Source organism: Brassica oleracea, chromosome C9, assembly GCF_000695525.1.
Source record: "Brassica oleracea var. oleracea cultivar TO1000 chromosome C9, BOL, whole genome shotgun sequence".
NCBI lineage: Eukaryota > Viridiplantae > Streptophyta > Magnoliopsida > Brassicales > Brassicaceae > Brassica > Brassica oleracea.
Window position 1 is genome coordinate 47,730,607 of NC_027756.1, and position 19,054 is coordinate 47,749,660.

General features: G+C 40.4%; 3 protein-coding genes across 4 annotated transcripts; 1 reads left to right on the forward strand and 2 right to left on the reverse strand.

Annotated features, from left to right (window-relative positions):
• Window positions 1-4,014: 4,014 nt before the first annotated feature.
• LOC106313146 (inositol-tetrakisphosphate 1-kinase 1) lies at window positions 4,015-5,534 on the reverse strand. The gene has a single exon (XM_013750889.1). It carries the CDS (start codon window positions 5,342-5,344, stop codon window positions 4,385-4,387), a length of 960 nt encoding a protein of 319 aa, XP_013606343.1. The 5' UTR covers window positions 5,345-5,534; the 3' UTR covers window positions 4,015-4,384.
• A 322-nt stretch (window positions 5,535-5,856) lies between these two features.
• On the forward strand, window positions 5,857-10,617 carry LOC106317849 (transducin beta-like protein 3). The gene is made up of 13 exons (XM_013755633.1): window positions 5,857-6,222; window positions 6,291-6,473; window positions 6,603-6,764; window positions 6,915-7,132; window positions 7,250-7,532; window positions 7,634-7,768; window positions 8,007-8,125; window positions 8,588-8,744; window positions 8,924-9,170; window positions 9,243-9,319; window positions 9,482-9,601; window positions 9,706-10,011; window positions 10,101-10,617. The coding sequence occupies exons 1-13, from the start codon at window positions 5,926-5,928 to the stop codon at window positions 10,434-10,436; spliced, it is 2,640 nt and encodes an 879-aa protein (XP_013611087.1). The 5' UTR covers window positions 5,857-5,925; the 3' UTR covers window positions 10,437-10,617.
• Window positions 10,618-10,789: 172 nt separating this feature from the next.
• Window positions 10,790-18,958, reverse strand: LOC106317847. Of its 2 annotated transcripts, XM_013755632.1 has the most exons (12): window positions 18,093-18,958; window positions 17,739-18,015; window positions 17,450-17,635; window positions 16,799-16,945; window positions 15,887-16,351; window positions 15,537-15,789; window positions 13,411-15,506; window positions 13,163-13,317; window positions 12,919-13,074; window positions 12,162-12,402; window positions 11,451-11,761; window positions 10,790-11,361 (listed from the first exon to the last, which is right to left on the reverse strand). In XM_013755632.1, exons 1-12 carry the CDS (start codon window positions 18,878-18,880, stop codon window positions 11,043-11,045), a joined length of 5,394 nt encoding a protein of 1,797 aa, XP_013611086.1. In that variant the 5' UTR covers window positions 18,881-18,958; the 3' UTR covers window positions 10,790-11,042. The 2 variants fall into 2 exon arrangements, with proteins under 2 accessions (XP_013611086.1, XP_013611085.1); XM_013755631.1 differs by having other exon boundaries at window positions 13,411-15,789.
• Between the last annotated feature and the right edge of the window lie 96 nt (window positions 18,959-19,054).

The window sequence follows — 19,054 nt, forward strand, 5'->3', positions numbered from 1 at the left end:
TGATCATCAGTTACCATCTGTCCCTTTCGAAAAGCTTGGACATTTCTTCTGTAAGGATGCTCCCTAGGCAAGAACATTCTATGGCAGTCAAACCAGCTATGCTTCCTTCCATGTTGCAACCAAAAAGACTTTGTATCATCAAGACAATATGGAAAAGCTAAACGGCCATGAGTCATCCATCCGGACATCATGCTGTAAGCGGGAAAGTCATTAATTGTCCACATTAGTGCGGCTCGCATCGAAAATTTTTGCTTCTTCGAGACATCATATGCTTCAACTCCATCGCTCCACAAACTTTTTAGTTCTTCAATTAACGGCTGCAGATAGATATCAATGCTTTTCTTTTGATGCCTTGGCTCAGGAACTAGTACTAATAAAAAGAAATATTCTCTTTTCATACACATACCAGGAGGTAGGTTATACGGGGTTATGATGACGGGCCAAACCGAGTGGGATTCACCGCTCATACCCACTGGATTAAATCCATCTGTTGCTAATCCTAGATAAACATTTCGACTTTCCGCAGCGAAATCAGGATATACCTTGTTAAAATGCTTCCACGCTGCTGCATCAGAAGGGTGTGGCATTTCTCCTTCTGGCGACTCATGTTCTGCGTGCCATCGCATTTGTGATGCAGTAGCCTCTTGTTGGTAAAGACGCTTCAACCTCTCCGTAATAGGCAAATAGAACATTCTCTGTTTTGGACGTCTTTTCCCTGTTCCATGGTTCTTCTGGTGATATCTATCTTTTCCACAAAACCGACACGCCAACAGCTCGCGATCTTCTTTCCAAAATAACATGCAATTATCCTCACAAATATCGATCTTCACAACAGGGAGACCAAGCGACTTCGTCAGCTTCTTCATCTCATAATATGACTCAGGAACTATATTTGGTTGTGGCAAAAACATCTCTAAAAGTTTGTGATATCTCATCCATACATGACTCCGCCAAATTATGATCAGTTTTTACTTTCATTAAACGAGATGCCAAGTATAGTTGAGAAATACCTTCAACACATCCATCATATAGTGGTTGATTAGCGGCTTCGAAAGCTTCAAACATTCCTTCTTCATATTGCTCTTCATTGGGTTCCTCCATCAAATTCTCCGGTACTTCAGTTGACCCAAAGTCTCCTCCAGGAATGTTCTCTTCATATGGCCCGTCTGCATATCTTGCTTCATCTCCCATAAATTGACCTCCCGTCGATGATTCTCCAACGTCATAGTAATTTTCTCCATGGCTTGACGATAAATAATAATTACTTTTGAACCCGACTCGGTAAAGATGGCGAGAAACGGTTCTTGAGTCATGTTGTGGTTCTTACATCACGTTGCGTTCGGTTTCCACAACTTACACAAGGACATAGCATGGTTTTTCGCTCCATGAAAGAATTTTGACTCGAGGAAAAGGCGATAAAAACTTTAACACCTTCGCTAAACTCTATCGAAACATTATTATCAACTGGATCAATGTGTCGATCCATCCACTCTCGATTTTAAAAAGAATAAGACATTGAAATCTCTCTCTTTTTTTTTCTTTTGGGAAAAATGGGTTGATATCACGATTGTTGTTGGTTTGCAATGTGATAGAACTCTCGTGGGTTTGCTTGCTTATATAGAAAAAATCTTGCCACGTTTCTGCCATGATTTGCCACGATATTTGCTATAATTTTTGCTACGAATTTGCCACTAAAATTGCTACGGTTTTGCTACGATTCGTTTCCTGGCAATTATTAGAATTTTTTTTGCGTCCAACCAAACGGATGTGATTGCACTGAGAAAGCTTGTCACGAAATTACCCACGAAACATTTTCGTGACTTCAGTTTTTTGTATTTATCACTGCCTTATGTGCAGGATTGGATTGATTGGATTTTTTTTCGGTGGGCTAGCCACGGCTTGCTACGATTCTGTTCGTGGCAAGCTTATTTTTTGGTTTTTCTGGCCGACTTAGATAAAATAATAATATATGTCGATACCCACGTTGAAAACGTAGCAAAACGTAGAAGAAAAGTGCTACGATTGCTACGTTTTGCTAGCAAAGTGCCATGTTTTTTTTCGTAGTATGTCGTAGGTGCATCGTAGCTTTTACGTTTTTGCCACGAAATTCGCGTGGCATGTTCGTGGCTGTAGCAGAGGCTTATTCTTATGTAAAAAAGCTTTAAAAAAATTTAAGGTTCAGACTAATATTTCACCCGGCAGTATTTAGATTTATAAAATAATAGCTAGACTGGACCGTTTCATAGATCCGAGATACCCTGGTTAGTAAAAAAAAGGTTACCTTATTTCTTTGCAATGTTCGAATTGACATTAGCTCAGATTTGTTAAAGGACAAAAACTTGCTTAAGTACTTGAGTTTGTCCAAAATGCACAAAACCAACACTTATTTATACACGTCACACATATACTGAAAACCCAAGTAAAGTTTTCTATCTATCTCACTTCTATATACGTTGGGTCTAGCTACGATAATTACCTGATACTATGTCAAACCTAACATCTTGAATAAAAACCAATCTGCAACAATATATTAGACGTTGCATTGCCATGCAATTACGCAATATATTATATGAAAACCTAATGTTTAGTAATCCAATTAATTATCAATATGGTGCGTCAACTTGGTAAAATTTTACCGAAAAGTATTACGGATACAACAGCTACTTTGACATACAATGAATATACAGTAGATTAGGATAAACTTAATTAAGCTGTGAGAACTCACATCTTCACCTTCCGCATGTACTTTTAGGTATGGAATAAAACTTAAAGATGAAAAGATAGTTGGTTAAAACGAAGACTTCCATATCAAAGAAACATAGTTAATTAAGTCTTCTATTTACCTTCTCGAAGCTGCTTACCGTACGTAGAATTCAATATATTGAGAAGTCTTTTTCTTTGAGGAAGTATATAAAAAAATTAAAAGTTAAAAAGCTCACATCAACCGTGATGCTTGAGGAAACTTTCCATGCAGTCAAAAAGAAGATTATATTCCTCTGATGCCTTCAATAGCAGTGAACCCAAAAGCTCATGGGCTTTTCGAAAGATAGTCTTTGCCGAATATTATTTTTAAAAATCATTATTTCTGTAGTTCTAAGAAAATAAGAAGTGTATCATACACAAATTTATATGAGCATAAAAAAATTATATGAGCATCTGTAAACTATTCAAGACTTAATTTACTGAGATCTAGTCAGTTATATATTTATTCACACAGTTTTCTAACTTTTGTTTATATAACTGGAAATGATTAGTTATCACATTAGGAAAATAAGAAACAACAAAGAGGCTTTAGCCAAAAAAACAATTTACTCGATTTGAATATCAAACTGGTTATTATATTCAATCTCAAGTTTCGTTAAGACACTAAAAATTCGATAAATATATTCGGAATGATCCAGATCACTCACTTGGTTAACTTTATTCTAGAAAATGGAGATTTTGAAAAGAATATCAAATTTGTCCAGAATCTTCTCATCAGCTACATCCAAGTTGCTAAAGCATAAATGCCAACCTCAATATGAATACATACATAAATGCCAACTGCAATATGCCTATGGTGTACACATCAAACCATATAGAATAAGATGCTGGAGAATCTAAATCAGTAGTTTCAAAATTTGGATAATCAAGATCAACCGTTGAAGCGAATATGAAACCAGAGACCTATTGTCAGGACACAATCATAAAGATTCTTAAAAAGAGAAACTCATAGATCAGGGAAAGATTTCTAGATTCATCACCTAAACATCGTGTCTCAGGAGGTGAGAATGCATTTGCTAAGTCTAGAGCAATCGCATACCTTACTCAAAGAAGATCTCAAACAAGGACCATTTACATTTGGCATTACTCTGTACCAGCTATGTAGAAACAAGAAAGCTTAGAATACAGATACAAAGAGCCTAGCACTGGTTGTATGAACTTACAAAGATACACCTCGCATTGGCAAAAATGTAAAGCATTTCATCAATCAACTATCTCATTTTTTAGACACTTTTAAGAAACAGACGCAATAAAAAGGTTTACAGAGAAACCCCTCTATAACACTACTACCAACAGTTGAGAACAGAACAATGGCCAATAACTAAGAAATCCAATGCTTTTCAAGAGTAGCAACAGTTATGCATTGAACAAGGCTTTGCAAAACTTGGAGGTAAGCGAGAGAGAAACAACTAAGAAATAATAACAATAATTAAAAAAAAAAAAAACACAAGTTCAAGAATCCAAATGAAAAATTAGCAGAGCAGCTAAGTCACCATAGGACAGATTGAGATGTCTGCAACGGCACTTGCAACATATTCCATAACACATTGCAATGCGTAGTAACCCTCCCTCCCTAAGAAACGTTCCTCCTAACAAAGATTCAACTTTGGGCAGACAGTTCTCAGACATGATTCTTCTTTGTGACCATGTCCCAGAAGAACTCCGTCAACACAGGCTCGTAAGAAGGCATCTTAGCATAACCAGGAAAGTAGTTAATATCAATCACAAGGTACCTACTAGCATCTCTCGCATCCCTAATCACGTCAAAGTTAAACAGATTAAGACCCATTGATTTCCTCATCGCCTTCGCCAGCTCCCCCAAGAAACTCGTCGGAGGCATCTCCACTTTCTCCAAGCTCCTATCCTCTCCATACTCCTTGTTCTTCTCCTCCTGAGCAGTCAAGTTCGATATCTGCGAAAACGGAAGAGACCCTTTAGCCGTCCCGATCTTCTCTTCAGAGATATCAGGTAAAGATCTTCTCTTTACGCACTTCACGTAGTCTCCAACAACATAGACCTTGAAGATCACACCACCGTGATTCACAAACTCCTGCAGCACAATCGGAGCTTTGAGTATCTTCATCCCTTCTTGATCGTAGATCAAGAACATCTTGTGAGACTTCGCGCTCCCATCTGCATCCAAGGGCTTAGCTATCACCGGAAACTCAAGCTCCCCCAAAGCTCCATCACCGCTCAAAACGTTCTCATCCATCACCACAACCTGCTTCGGAACTCCAAAACGTTCACTTTCGGAGACAGGAAACGTTAACTGAGTGATCACTTCAAGCATCGAAACCCTATTGTGCAACCTCTCGATCGCTTCAGGCGAATCGACGACGGGGACACGTGGACACTTCTCGCGAAACTGACTGAGATTCTCCTTCCAAACGACGTCGTAAAGCTTGTGGATTACGCAATCGAGGTTCCCTTGCTCTAACAACGATTTCGCTGGATCGAGCTTGATTAGATCAATGCCTCGTTGCCTCGAGTGCCCGATCAACGAAGGCTGGATGAAACTGTTCCGCTTCTTCTCCGCGAGAGCGTATCCGACTACGTACCTCTCCTTGATTGAATCTGCCATCTTGCGCTGTTGCTCTGCTTCGAAGGTTGCGAAACTAGGTTAACATTCATGCCCCAGGGATCAAAACCTTTATCAATGCGAGATTCTGCACGGATCAGATCGAAGAGATGATGCAGAATCTTATGGGCGAATCGGAGAGGAAAGATCGAAAGGTATCGCCTCTCATGAGATAATATAGCGGAGAGAAGAGAGGGTTGTACACGTGTGGAATCGAATATAGGTACGTGTGAGGTTGCAAGTGGCGAGTGTTTGGCACGTGTAAGCGTGTGGGAGTTGGCGAGTGCTAGTCTTTTTCACAAGATGGACGGCTACGATGCTTTATTTTTTCTGTGGGCCTATATCCTTGTTAGTGGGCTTGGTAGAAGTATTCAAAATGGACGTGTATGATGTTTCGTTTTTCTTATATGTGCGCTTTTTAATGTTAATGGGCTTAGTGGATCTATGGAGCCCAAGTAAAAGCTAACGGCCTGAGATATAAAAGCGGCGGGTTAAACCCTAATTCTTTCTTCCTCGCGCGCAGTCTCAACGTCCTCTTCCTCCGACGTTTCTCTTCACCGGACGGCAAACTGTGAGAGATAGAGATGGCTCCTCAGTCGTTGAAGAAGAACTACAAGTGCTCTCGTTCTCTAAAGCAGTTCTACAGCGGCGGTCCTTTCATCGTTTCGTCTGACGGTTCTTTTATCGCCTGTGCTTGTGGTGATGCGATTAACATCGTCGACGCGTTGGACTCGTCGGTGAAATCGACAATCGAAGGCGAGTCGGATACGCTCACTGCCTTGGCTCTTAGTCCTGACGATAAGCTGCTATTCTCCGCTGGGCATAGTAGACAGATTCGAGTTTGGGATTTGGAAACGTTGAAATGCATTCGCACTTGGAAGGTATGGGATGTGCACTTTTGGCAAATTCGAATTTTCAGATATGAATATTGTTTGGTTTTGATGAGCAGGGACACGAGGGGCCTGTGATGGGAATGGCTGTCCACGCATCTGGTGGATTGTTAGCTACAGCTGGATCTGATAGGAAAGTGCTTGTTTGGGATGTTGATGGTGGTTTCTGCACTCATTATTTCAAAGGTCATAAAGGAGTTGTTTCAAGTATCTTGTTCCATCCTGATGCTGACAAAAACATTGTATGTACCTTTTTTCTTTTTTATAGGTTAAATATAAAGAGAGACATTCTACTATAAGAGTATTTTTATATATTGTATTCGTTCTTTGTTTGATGACATGATTTTCGTTTTTTAACGTTTGGTGTGTAGCTTATATCGGGAAGTGATGATGCTACTGTTCGTGTCTGGGATCTTTTGGCGAAGAATACTGAGAAGAAATGTCTTGCCATTTTGGATAAGCACTTTTCAGCTGTGACTTCCATTGCTCTGTCAGAGGATGGATGGACTTTACTCACTGCTGGAAGAGATAAAGTAAGTTCTCAGCAAGCACCCTCTACCTTAATTTAGCTACATACTTCAGGAGTATGATAGTTTTCCGTTGGTGTTCAATTAAATGGTACGAGGTATTTCAGTACTGCCTCTATTTCTGAAGTTTAAGTGACAACTTTTGGTTAATCACAGGTTGTGAATGTGTGGGACCTTCATGATTATAGCTGCAAGACTACAGTTGCAACATATGAGGTACTAGAAGCTGTGACACCAGTTTCTTCTGGAACACCTTTCGCTTCATTTGTAGCTTCTCTTGATAAGAAGACTAAGAAGAAGAAAACTCTTTCTCAAGAAACGCACTTTATTACTCTCGGGGAACGTGGTGTGGTGCGCATTTGGAAGTCTGAAGGGTAAACCATTATTTCCTTCAATATTTTTTGTTGCTCTGATTATTTTGGTTTGAAATCATATAAACCATCCTAGCGTAAGAAAAAAAGATTGAAGTCTTTAGCTTTTTACTTTGACAGTTCAGTTTGCCTCTACGAGCAGAAGTCGTCGGATATCACTGTCAGCTCGGATGATGAGGAATCTAAAAGAGGGTTCACTGCAGCTGCTATGTTGCCTTCTGATCGTGGACTGCTTTGTGTGACTGCTGATCAGCAGTTTTTTACCTACTCCGTTGTGGAAAATGCAGAAGAATCAGAATTAGTGCTAAGCAAGAGGCTTGTTGGATATAACGAAGAAATATCTGATATGAAGTTCCTAGGTGATGAAGAACAGTTCCTCGCAGTAGCTACAAATCTCGAGGAGGTAACTGAGCATTTTGCAGACTTGATCATTATCCTGTGAGTATATGACCAAGTCTAACATTTGATCCTTCCATGGACTAAGATTTTCAAATCTTTATGCAGGTTCGTGTTTATGATGTAGCAACGATGTCATGTTCGTACGTTTTAGCTGGCCATAAAGAAGTTGTTCTGTCTCTTGACACATGCGTATCTAGTTCTGGGAATGTGCTGATCGTGACCGGAAGTAAAGACAAAACTGTAAGTCCATCTACTTACCTTGTAGTTCTTCATAAACCATGTCGCCTTGAGCCTTTTTCATTGAGTTAGATGGACAAACAAAAGCTAGATAACTAGGGATAGATTTTTTTTTTTTGCCTCAGATTTTACAGTGCTATTTCTAGCTTATGTCACTGTTGTTCATTATGCACATCATTCCCCAAAACACAACCTACAAACAGCCTATTTCAGTTTGAGTGATTATTTTGTTACTTTACAGGTAAGGCTATGGAATGCAACCAGCCAATCTTGCATTGGAGTTGGTACAGGTCATAACGGCGATATCTTAGCGGTTGCTTTTGCGAAGAAATCTTTCAGTTTCTTTGTCAGTGGCAGTGGGTACGTGCTACATAAATGATTTCATATTCTTTGCATTTTGTATAAGTGAAGCACGGTATTGCCAGCATGAAACTTTAGGCCCCATAACTGATGCTTCTAGCTTATAGATGATTGTGATTATGTCTCTGACCTTTCTTTACCCTACCACTTAACTGGGGGATATAAGAAAGAATCAATTTTCGATTGTAGTTTGTTGGCTGTTTACTGCTAGGCCTTATGTTTGGCTGTTGGAGTGGGGAATGTACTATCAGATTAGTAGTTGAGCTACTTTATGGTTGAGATAGTTTGCTTGTTGTTATATTAATCTGTCAATGATAGAAGGTGTAGAACCCTGTCTCGATTGTAAACTGTAGATATTTATGGTCTAATTGTTATATCTCCTTCTCGGCGTGTCTCCCACAATTTGTTGTCATCTTTCTCTTAGTATAATTTTAATTCTTATCTTGCATTCCACTGTATTAGTGATCGTACACTGAAGGTTTGGAGCCTTGATGGGGTCTCAGAGGACTCGGAAGAGCCCATTAATCTGAAAACTAGAAGTGTTGTTGCTGCCCACGATAAAGACATCAATTCTGTGGCTGTTGCTCGTAATGATAGCTTGGTTTGCACTGGCTCTGAGGTAATTAGATATGATGAGCAAACCTTTTCTGATTAAATTTGTGGTTATCTCACTCGATTGAACATTTTTCAAATACAAATACTTGTATATATGTTTCTCTCTTACTGAAAGTAGATGCACTGGGCTCTGAGAATGCATGCTCGAGGCTCTTATTTGACGTATTTGGTTCTGTCTTGCAGGATCGGACAGCTAGCATATGGAGGCTACCAGACTTGGTGCATGTTGTTACACTTAAAGGACATAAGAGGCGGATATTTTCTGTTGAGTTCTCACCTGTTGATCAATGCGTAATGACAGCATCAGGTGATAAAACAGTAAAAATTTGGGCAATATCTGACGGTTCATGCCTCAAAACATTCGAAGGTCACACCTCAAGTGTCCTTAGAGCCTCATTCATAACTGACGGCACCCAATTTGTCTCATGTGGTAAGTTTCACTAGCTTGGTGTCAACACTTTTTTCTTCTTTTTTGTCTTAACATTCAACAATGTACTTATAGGTGCCGATGGTTTATTGAAACTTTGGAATGTGAACACTAGCGAATGCATTGCCACATATGACCAGCACGAGGATAAGGTACTAACAATCCTTGGTTTTTTGATGTATCCATCCATATCTTGGTCTGTATTTGTAAAGGAAGTGTTAATTTCCAGCATTTTGATGTAACATGTTCACAGCCTCACTTGCACACAGACCTCTTGCTGTTCTGTTCAGACCACTTTAATTTTTTTTTTACAGGTGTGGGCTTTAGCTGTTGGAAAGAAAACAGAAATGGTTGCAACCGGTGGAGGCGATGCAGTTATTAATTTATGGCATGATTCCACCGCTTCTGATAAAGAAGATGAATTCCGGAAAGAGGTTTGTCAATTTCACATATAACTAAAATTTCTAGTTTCCATGGAGATTTCACGTGTCCCTGATCTTTAGTCTGACCATCATCTTGAACCTCTTGTGTTGTACAGGAAGAAACAATCTTGAGAGGTCAAGAGCTGGAAAACGCAGTGTTAGACGCCGAATACACTAAAGCCATAAGATTAGCATTTGAGCTTCGTAGGCCTCACAAAGTTTACGAACTCTTTGCTGGCCTCTGCAAGAAAAGAGAATCAGACGACCAGATTGTGAAAGCTCTTCAAGGACTTGAAAAAGAAGAGTTCCGTTTACTTTTTGAATATCTCAGAGAATGGAACACAAAACCAAACCGATGCCACATTGCTCAGTTTGTTCTTTACCAAACCTTCAACATACTTCCTCCCACAGAAATCGTTCAGGTTTGTCTTACATAAAAATAGTCAGTGATTAATAGGAGGTGAATAGTATCGGTTTCGTTTGGCTTGATCTTGGGATTTTATTTCGACAGGTAAAGGGAATTGGAGAACTCCTGGAAGGTCTAATCCCATATTCTCAGAGACATTTCAATAGGATGGACAGATTTGTAAGAAGCAGTTTCTTGTTAGACTACACACTCGGTGAGATGTCTGTGATTGATCCAGAGACAGAGACTGAGACTGAGTATCGCAAGGACAAGAAGATGGAAGAAGTAAAGGTCATCGCTTCTGTGTCTGCAATGGAACAAGACTCGGAAGGAATAGACCAGAAGACACCTTCGAGGAAACGAAAGTCTCAGAAATCAAAAGATAAATCGAACAAGAAGAGACTCGTTGCGGAAGCTCAGGGAAATGTAATCACAGTTTGAGTTTTGAAACACTGGTTCCATCGCATGTAGCAAATGGCATGAATATTATACATTTTTGATGAATTTCAAGGGTGGTGGAATCCCAATTTTTGGTAAAACTCACTTGTCTATTCTATCCACTGAGTTTACTCGTGTGTAATTGCTTAGTGTTGTTTCAATCAGCTTTAAAGCCTTGGATTTAGACAAGCAAGATTATTATTGTTCCGTAGCACAGTAGCTCAACGAATGTGTTATTTACCACTATCCACTTCCAAACTTTACCACTTCTCTCATTACGTAGCGGCACGAACTTTCTTCATTTTCTATGCTCTAAGCCGACTTTAGATTCAATCTCTGTCTTGCTCAAAAGACCATCTATAACTATATATTATTACTTCTTTATACATTGTTATGATGAATTGTGACTAAACAAAAGACTATATACTCTACTAGGTACATAAGGGGTCTTGCGCTTCTTCCTACTTACAAGTCTGTGAATCCGAAGCTCTTATTCTGTCCCCACCTTTATACTTTCACCTACTCCTATCGTATCCTTTGGCGCACAGTAAATCTGTTCTCACTCTGCAAATCACAGAGACGGTATGAGCATAAAAAAACCGTTGTTACTTATTCTTTGGCTTCTGTTTCTAAATTGTATTTTTGCATCTTGGTTTCTGGAGAAGGTCTTGGATAAAGAATGAGAGCCAGCGCCAAAGAGACCACAAACCCAACCAATCCGCTAAAAGGCTGCAACGGGCGAGTCCCTGCAATCCAAACCGGGGAGCTCGTGTTGTAGGTAACGAATCCACCAGTGTGAAGTATAAAGCTTGTTGCTATTATCCCCGTTCGCAACCCGATTGGAACAATCAGATTCCCTTTGCTTCTTTCACGAGCCCCTGCGAGTCCCAACGACAGAAGCCAGAACCCTGGAACTGATCTCAGAGATCTGGAATTCCACAATAAAACAAATATACTTAGCATATAAGATGCACAACTCTGAACAATCAAATACTCTGAAGAAAAAGGGAGAAATACCTCTGGAACAAGGCAAATACGAGCCCTGTAATGATAATGCTTTGATGGTATCCTGTATCTATAGCGATCTCGTTAGGCATCCATGATCTGAAGAGCAACTCTTCCACAAATACAACAAACGTCGCAGCTGTAAATCCCTTAACTACCAGCAGAAGCACCTGCGCGCATCCTTTAAGCCACTTCATGGCATCGAATGGATGTGGAAGATATGGCGGCCGAGATAAAATTGCAGCTCCTAATATTGTATTTATGGACTGTATTAATAGAACGACTGTGATTCCCCCTGCCAAGGCCTTCAAAAACTCTTGAATCTGCAAGGAATTAACCGCATGATTATTTCTACTGTTTTTATGGCATGTATCTACGGAAGTGAAAATAAGGAGAACATGTAATGTTATAGGAAAAAGGAAAATCACAGCTACGTCAAATTTTGCTGAAAACACAGAAATAAATTCAATAAACCTAATTTCATTCAGCTTATTCTGTTTGAAAAATGTCCCCAGGTATCTTAATCAAAACAAATTGGCAAATCGTGAATTTCTTTTTTCAAATCTCTGTTGGAAACTAATGCTAATGCGCAAATGAAGAATCCATAAGGCATGACCGCGGTTACAAGGTTAGGCCTAGTGGTTAACGAAGTAATTATGGTCAAAAAAATTCTCCACCAGTGCACAGAAAACAAGCCATTCTAATATTCTTAGCTCAAAATACCTGTTTTTTGGCCGGTGCCTTGAAATCAAGCCCATATTGCCTGAATGGGTTTTCATACTTTCTTACTCTCTTTCCCCATAGCATGACAAGCATAAAAACAGCAACGTAGAGGCCAACTACACTAGCTAGTTCTGCCACTCTAGATGGAGTACTTGTGGACCAGCTCTGGACAAGTGTTGGAAGCAATGGTATCACAACCGGTGACCACAGAACGAGCACCATTCCAACAAATCCCACAACCCTAATTAACAGAAACGAAAAAAGAAAAGAGAGATGACACATACGAGAATTATTAGGATCAGTTAATATGAAGAAGAATCGGAAGACTCTACTTATGGTACTAAAAAAGAGTACGAAACATTAACATGACTGTTCCCCTACTCGAATTTAGCATATTAAGAGCGAAGAATTCACTCGCAACCATGTAGTGAAAAATCAGCACACTAAGAATGAAAATATCACTTGAAAATGTGTAGTGACGAATCAGAAGTTAGTTCTCCTGTTTGTCTTCTAGAAGATGGTTAACACACAATGATTGTTCAGAGTTCATTTCATCTAAGAGCCTTTTAAACTATAAAACTTAGATTAATGAAAAACCAAGAGTAATACAAATATATACATCCAACGTAAAAAACGCATATAAAAGGGGACTGGTCTAATTTTTGGATAAAAAATCAGAAGCGCCTACTTCACAGCTAATCACATAAGTTGCGAGATAGTGGACATTAACAGATACTTAGGGTAAAAATCAGCTTACCTCTTCAGTAAGGGCCACTCATCCACATGCAGAAATTGGATTAGCTTATCAGTTAGACTCATAGCACCACGAAGGCCACCCCAAAGCAAGGCGAGTTTCCCAACTAGCCTCAATATGCCACCCCTCTGACCCAAATCTGCCAACATCGTCACAATCCTGTTCACATGCAAAATCAAGGAATTTCAAATCAGGAATAAACGCGGGGCATTGATGTAGAGAAATTGATATATCTACTTTTCAATACCTTTCTTGATCCACTTCACCACTTTCCTTTGTTGGGACCGCAGGACCAGCTATAGACATGGCTTTCTCAGCAAAACTTGCTACCATACTGCTCTGGTCTTTCTGTTTACTTTCTTTCTCCGATGGTTTTGACATGATGCCACCGCTTTGTGTATCCTGTACCACATGCATTAATTATAAAGGGCAAACATGTTCGTTTAATCCGTTGTTTTAAAATATTTTCATCTGATTGCTAATGTTAAACAATACCTCATGCTGAACCAGCATAGCAGATGCACCCAGAGCAGCTGTTACAGCACCAACCATAACAGGCTCATTGCTGATATTTTGCAGGCCAGATTCCACCATTTCTCCAATACTCGAGTTCTTCTGTTTGCTCTTTCGGCTCGTTTGGGTTGGCACAACATTCTTTGTTGCACCATTGTTCCCATGTTTTTGTGCTCTACCCACGACAATATCTCTCTCGGCGTTATCGGTTGTTGTGGATACATCGAAATATTTTCTCAGAGCAGCTAAAACGGAGCCAACAACAACACCAACAGGCAATACTTGCCTGAGAAAATGCGCTTCTTGAACAGCAGATGAAATTGCCCTAATGATAGCATTCCCCCGAAGTTTACCTACTTTTCCAGCAGGAATGTTGGAATTTTTGCTATTCGTTTTGAAAGTCCAAGTAGGCTCCCCATATACAACAGCAAAAGAAATTGCATTTGCTACCCTTTTTATATCTCGACTGAGTTGAGACTCGAATTGTTTCATGCCAGCTGAATTCATCCTGCGTTGAACTTCTACATTCAAAGAGTCTGATACAATAACTTTGATGAGGTGCTCTAATTCATCACACCCTTCCTTTGATTTGTGAAGGCCGTCATTTCTATCTTCCACTGCATCATGCATTTCAGAGAGTTCCACCTCTTGTTCATGGTCCAATATCACATATGAAGGCTCAATGATGTTCTGTTCATTACTAACACTGGTTGAATGAACCTCAACATTTCTGTGCGTCTCTCTGCTGACTGCTGCATTATCAGCAAGGTTACCCAAGTATTCTGGTTGTTGATCGAGGAGCTTCCATTTACCTTCCTCTGGATAATAATCAAGCATGAGTGCAGTGGTTGTATCTAAGTCCAACTGTTTTGCAATCTGCTCTTCTGAAAGTTCCTCGCCAAGGTAACCATCATAAGAAGAATTCGAATATGTATTTTTTGCAGGCAAAGTCTTTGGTAGTTGCTGACCAATCACAGATTCATCTCCACCCAAATGCTTTTTACTCATCAACCAGGTTGAATTATCATTGTCAGAACCTTTTTCAGTTTCATGATCATGTGATTCTTCAGAGGACGTCTGGCATTCCACTTCTTCGTTGTAGGGAGTTTGGTCTTCAGATTGAGACCTTATATTCTCTTCTGTGACAGTCTTCTCATCCACGACATTCTTCACATCTGTGACATTCTTATCTTCCGTGTTCTTCTCATCCTTGAGATTCTTCTCATCATTTTCCTCATTCCCTTCTTTCTTTTCTTCATCTAGCTGAGTAATCATATTTTCAAGCACACCGAACACACTATTGACAGCGACCTGGGTTGAATCATCCATCCCTGTCAGTGCTTCAAATGCTTGCGAAACATTAAACTTGGCCTGGTTTGGTTCCTGAATTGCTGGCGTAGATTGGTCAGATACAGGTTCCATAATTTTTGTTTCTTTGTTCTGATCATCAATTTCTTCTTTCTCTACAGACTGCGAAGCAGTAGTTTCTCCACCATCCCCATCGTTGCCAGTAGATGCCACTTTGTCTTGGTCGGTGGCAGATTGTTTTGCGTCATCATCATTTTTAGTGGTTTCATCCTTTCTTTGTTGCTGAGCTAATAGAGCACTTTGGTCCGCTTTGTCTTCACCACTAATTACATTGTCTGCACTGATTGGTTGCCCTTGGTTGCTACCATCAACTTTTGCATCTGAAGCCTTCTCAAGAGAATCAGATGCACTGGAATTTTCATTGGCCACAGGTGCTCCTTTTTCATCGTTTTTATTAGTTTCTTCCTGTCTTTGAGGCTTGGTTATTACTGAACCTTGGTCCACTTTGTCATCATCACTAGTAATATCATTTGTGCCAATTGGCTGCCCTTTGTTGGTATCAACCTTTGCTTCAGAAGCCTTCTCAGAAACATCAGCTGCACTATTCTTTTCATTAGCAGATGACTCGTTGTTTCCAAGACTCCCTGGCTCATCATTACCTTTCTTAGTAAGAACAGAGCTATCATCTTGATCACTGTTGACGAGTTGGGACTTTCCATTATCATCTTTCTGGGAAGCCTTGGAAGAGGAATGCTCTGGTTCTATTCCACCAGCAGAATTGTCCGATCCACTCACCAAACCATCGCTCTTCTTTATTGGATCAGAATGTGAATCCTTTTGACCTGTGGTACTTAACGGTTCTTTCTTTGCTTCCTCCGCTTTTCCAATTCCTGGTGATAAACTAGGAAGGTTAAGCTTCTCAAACTTTAGCTTACTGCCACCTGACTGCATGATCTCAGTTAAAGCTGTTGTTAGCTTCCCACGAACGTCTTCTGGCACGGCATCTTGTAAAGCTTTAACAACTGTCTCTCCTCGCCCAACAGCATCCATAACCTAGACATTTACTGAGTAATTGTCAAGCAATTGTTAATGCAGCGACCACAGTACAACTTCTAAAAAATGTTTTTACATTTGCCACGTTAGGTGTTACCTTTTTCTTCTCTTCAGCTTTCAGGGTGCCAGGCATGGTTAGATCAAGCATGTTCACGACCACTTCTGCAGTCTGCAACATATCGCCTCTTTCACTTTCTTCTTCATCGGACTTATCATCGTCGATTAATTCAACATTGACAGGACCGCTTGTTGAAACTCCACCATTTACTGGCTCATCAGATCCAGTATTGATTTTTACATTCTTCTCTAACTCTGTTCCAAACGGCAAACTAGACTTCGGGGTGATGTAACTGTCTTCAAGTGTTTTCCTGGAAGGATCTACATAGTAACCATTAACCGTCTTTCCCCGAGCTACCTGCGCGAGCTTCTGGGCAGTGATACCTTTTTCAGGTGTCTTGGCTTCCGAAAGAACCAAGCCTTTCGAAGGGTTAACAGTAACATCCACGTCTTTCAAAAGTGGATGACGACCTTTCAGAAGCCCAAGCTCTACGGCAGTCAACCACTGCACGGCCAATATAAGAAATCAATCTCGCAGATTTAGAAATGAATGTAACAGGAGAGTCGACTAACAATTAAAGAAAATAATACTATTCCATGAAAGACGGATGGACTTTCATCATTTTAACCAGAATACCTGCCTTTTATCCATCATATATACACACATAAAACAAGTTACTAACAACATGATCGAAAAATGAGCCCCTTGGATATAAAGAGTATCATGCCTGCCTTTTATCTATCAGATAGTGACCAAAATAGATATAAAAACGATAAAAAATCATCTCTTTATGAAAAAAATACGTAATAACATGGATTCTTAAATTACATGAAGAAACAATTTTTTTACCAAGATGTAGTAATTAATGATCACCAATGTTCAATTATAAGGAAATATATGCGTGCATGCATGACTATGTGTGCATCTGAGAGAGAAAGGAAGAGAAATTGCCTCAATCGCAAGGTCCTGGCACCACGACACGGCCACTGTACATCCATCGATCAGATTGGGTGAAGAAGAGCACAGAAGCAGGCTTGTAAATGGGTTTTCAGCTATTGAGCTACGTGGTGTCGAATAAAGTGGCACTACATCGTCATTCTGACAAATATAAGCAATTTCGTGAGTCAAAAGATGTACAACATTATTCACAGAAGGGCTTAAGAAACCAGTTTTAGACTATCTAGACGTTTACATGTAAATTAAAACCTAACAAGCGCCTATTGTTCCCTTTTAAGGAAATTAAAAAGCATGTTTATGTGAAGGATCAAGATCTAATTTTGTACCACTGCCAACATCACCTTAAAATAATGTCATTATAGCATCTCATTCAACATTACCCTCAGTTTGAATTATGATCCGTGCAAGATAAGAATCTCCCTTAACTTGAGTAATACAGTATCTAATAGTTCTATAACTGATCTATCTGTATCTCAATGAAACTAGAGTCGCCTCCCCTATAATGAATTCCTTAAGTAAGATAATAATGAAATCCTAACTAATATGATACCATAAAACAAAGCAGTTCCGAGTTAGAGACTTAGAGGTATAAGATCGTAAAGGGAGGAGTAACCTTAGACATAACTTCAAAGCCAGAATAATCACCTGTATAAAGAGGACAGGAATTTTTACTTCCCCAATCACATCTCTGGTGGCACAACTGGCATAGAAATCTTCTAAACTCTCGAAACCATTTGCCACCATGGATAAGGCTTTGTCAAAATCACGCACTGATTTTGAAGACAAAGCTTTTCCAACATCAAAGGCTTTTGCCCTGCCTTGAAAAAGCTCCTAGAAGGTGTCCATTTGCACAACCCAGTAAATAAGAAGAAGAGCTCACCCAAAGTGACTTCATAAATCATAATGATGCGTTTTATTATAAGCAAACCCCAACCTTGTTTGCCAGAAGTATCTCTACTAATCCACCAGTAAGCTGTTGATCCAAGCTAGTACAATAAGGAGATGTTCTTGTGATCTCCTCCAGGTCAAAGGGATTATCAATGCAAACAGCAGCTGTAAGAGGTGTTCTCTCCCCAGCTTCTGCAAGGTACTTTGTCAACATATTTGCACCATATCCTCGGCCAACGCCCATAAGTGTCGTCCATGGCCTTGTCTTGGTCAAGAATCGTATAGCTGTTGATATATCATCACTATCAGCAGCTGTGAATAACCTACAGAATCAAACAATTACAAAATGTCTGGAATCAATTCAAATAAGATTCCAAACAAGTTGAATCTAGCTCCTCACCGAGGTGTAGTGAGAGGCGAGCCAGCACATCCTCTAGGGTTCATCACCACAGGGAACACGCCACGTCTCAGAGCCTCGCTTACAAATGACCGAACGCTTTGATCCATGCTCCCTTCCGGCGTTCCCGGGATCAGAATCACAGTCGTGTCCATCCCACGCTCCTCCCTAAGATCCAATTCCGCCGGGAAATCAAGGGAAACAACGCCGCCGTCCTCTGTAGTGATGCAGATCCTCTGATACTCCAACCGCTTATCCTCCTCCGCAGCTCTTTCGGACGTTACAATCTTCCCGCGGTCTAGAGTAACGAAATGTCTCTCTTCCTTCACGAGCCTATCGCTCAGACTCTCAACAAGCTCTCCTTCTTGGCCTACACCAAGATCAAACGAGAGTAACGAGCATCGGAGGAGAACGAATCTGTTGAACGGCGTGGGGCTCGCGAACAGAATCCACTCCCCTACAACTTCATCAACGCTCCTTCTTCGATCACTAATCCCCACAGATCTTCCAAATAGCCTCGACGAAAGAGAAACCGCCAAACCGGAAGCGAAGCCGGCGAGAGACGGAGCCAAGGAATCGAGAGGAACGCTGCCATCGAACGGCGGAGGAAGAAACGAGGAGCTCACTAAAACCAAGCTCCGGCTCTGTCTCTTGAAACGAGCACGCTTTCTGTGAAACACACCGAATCCGTAAGAGCTCCGGCGGAGCATGAACGGAGAGGCGGTGGGTATAGTAGCCAGGCGCGGTTGCCGCGCCGGTGGAAACGGAAGAAAACTGGACGACGAGTACATCTCAGCACAGAGAGAATACACAGACTGATTCGTCGTCTAAGAAGCTCGTAACAGACAAAGAGAGTTCGAGAGAGAGACGAAGAAGAAGAAGAAGTTATCGAAGGTGATTGTGACGGGAACGGCTCGTCGTGAGAGATTGTGATTATTCTATTCTCAACCGTTAGATTAAGTCTC

Bases quoted from the DNA above. Each gene is read 5' to 3' on its own strand.
- LOC106317849 (XM_013755633.1), top strand. From the start codon at position 5,926: ATGGCTCCTCAGTCGTTGAAGAAGAACTACAAGTGCTCTCGTTCTCTA. The intron at 9,320-9,481 runs GTACTAACAATC...TTTTTTTTACAG, and splicing joins ATGACCAGCACGAGGATAAG to GTGTGGGCTTTAGCTGTTGG. The intron at 9,602-9,705 runs GTTTGTCAATTT...TGTGTTGTACAG, and splicing joins AAGATGAATTCCGGAAAGAG to GAAGAAACAATCTTGAGAGG.
- LOC106313146 (XM_013750889.1), bottom strand. From the start codon at position 5,344: ATGGCAGATTCAATCAAGGAGAGGTACGTAGTCGGATACGCTCTCGCG.
- LOC106317847 (XM_013755631.1), bottom strand. From the start codon at position 18,880: ATGTACTCGTCGTCCAGTTTTCTTCCGTTTCCACCGGCGCGGCAACCG. The intron at 17,636-17,738 runs GTTGGGGTTTGC...GACACCTTCTAG, and splicing joins AGATACTTCTGGCAAACAAG to GAGCTTTTTCAAGGCAGGGC. The intron at 13,075-13,162 runs GTATTGAAAAGT...GCATGTGAACAG, and splicing joins GGTGAAGTGGATCAAGAAAG to GATTGTGACGATGTTGGCAG.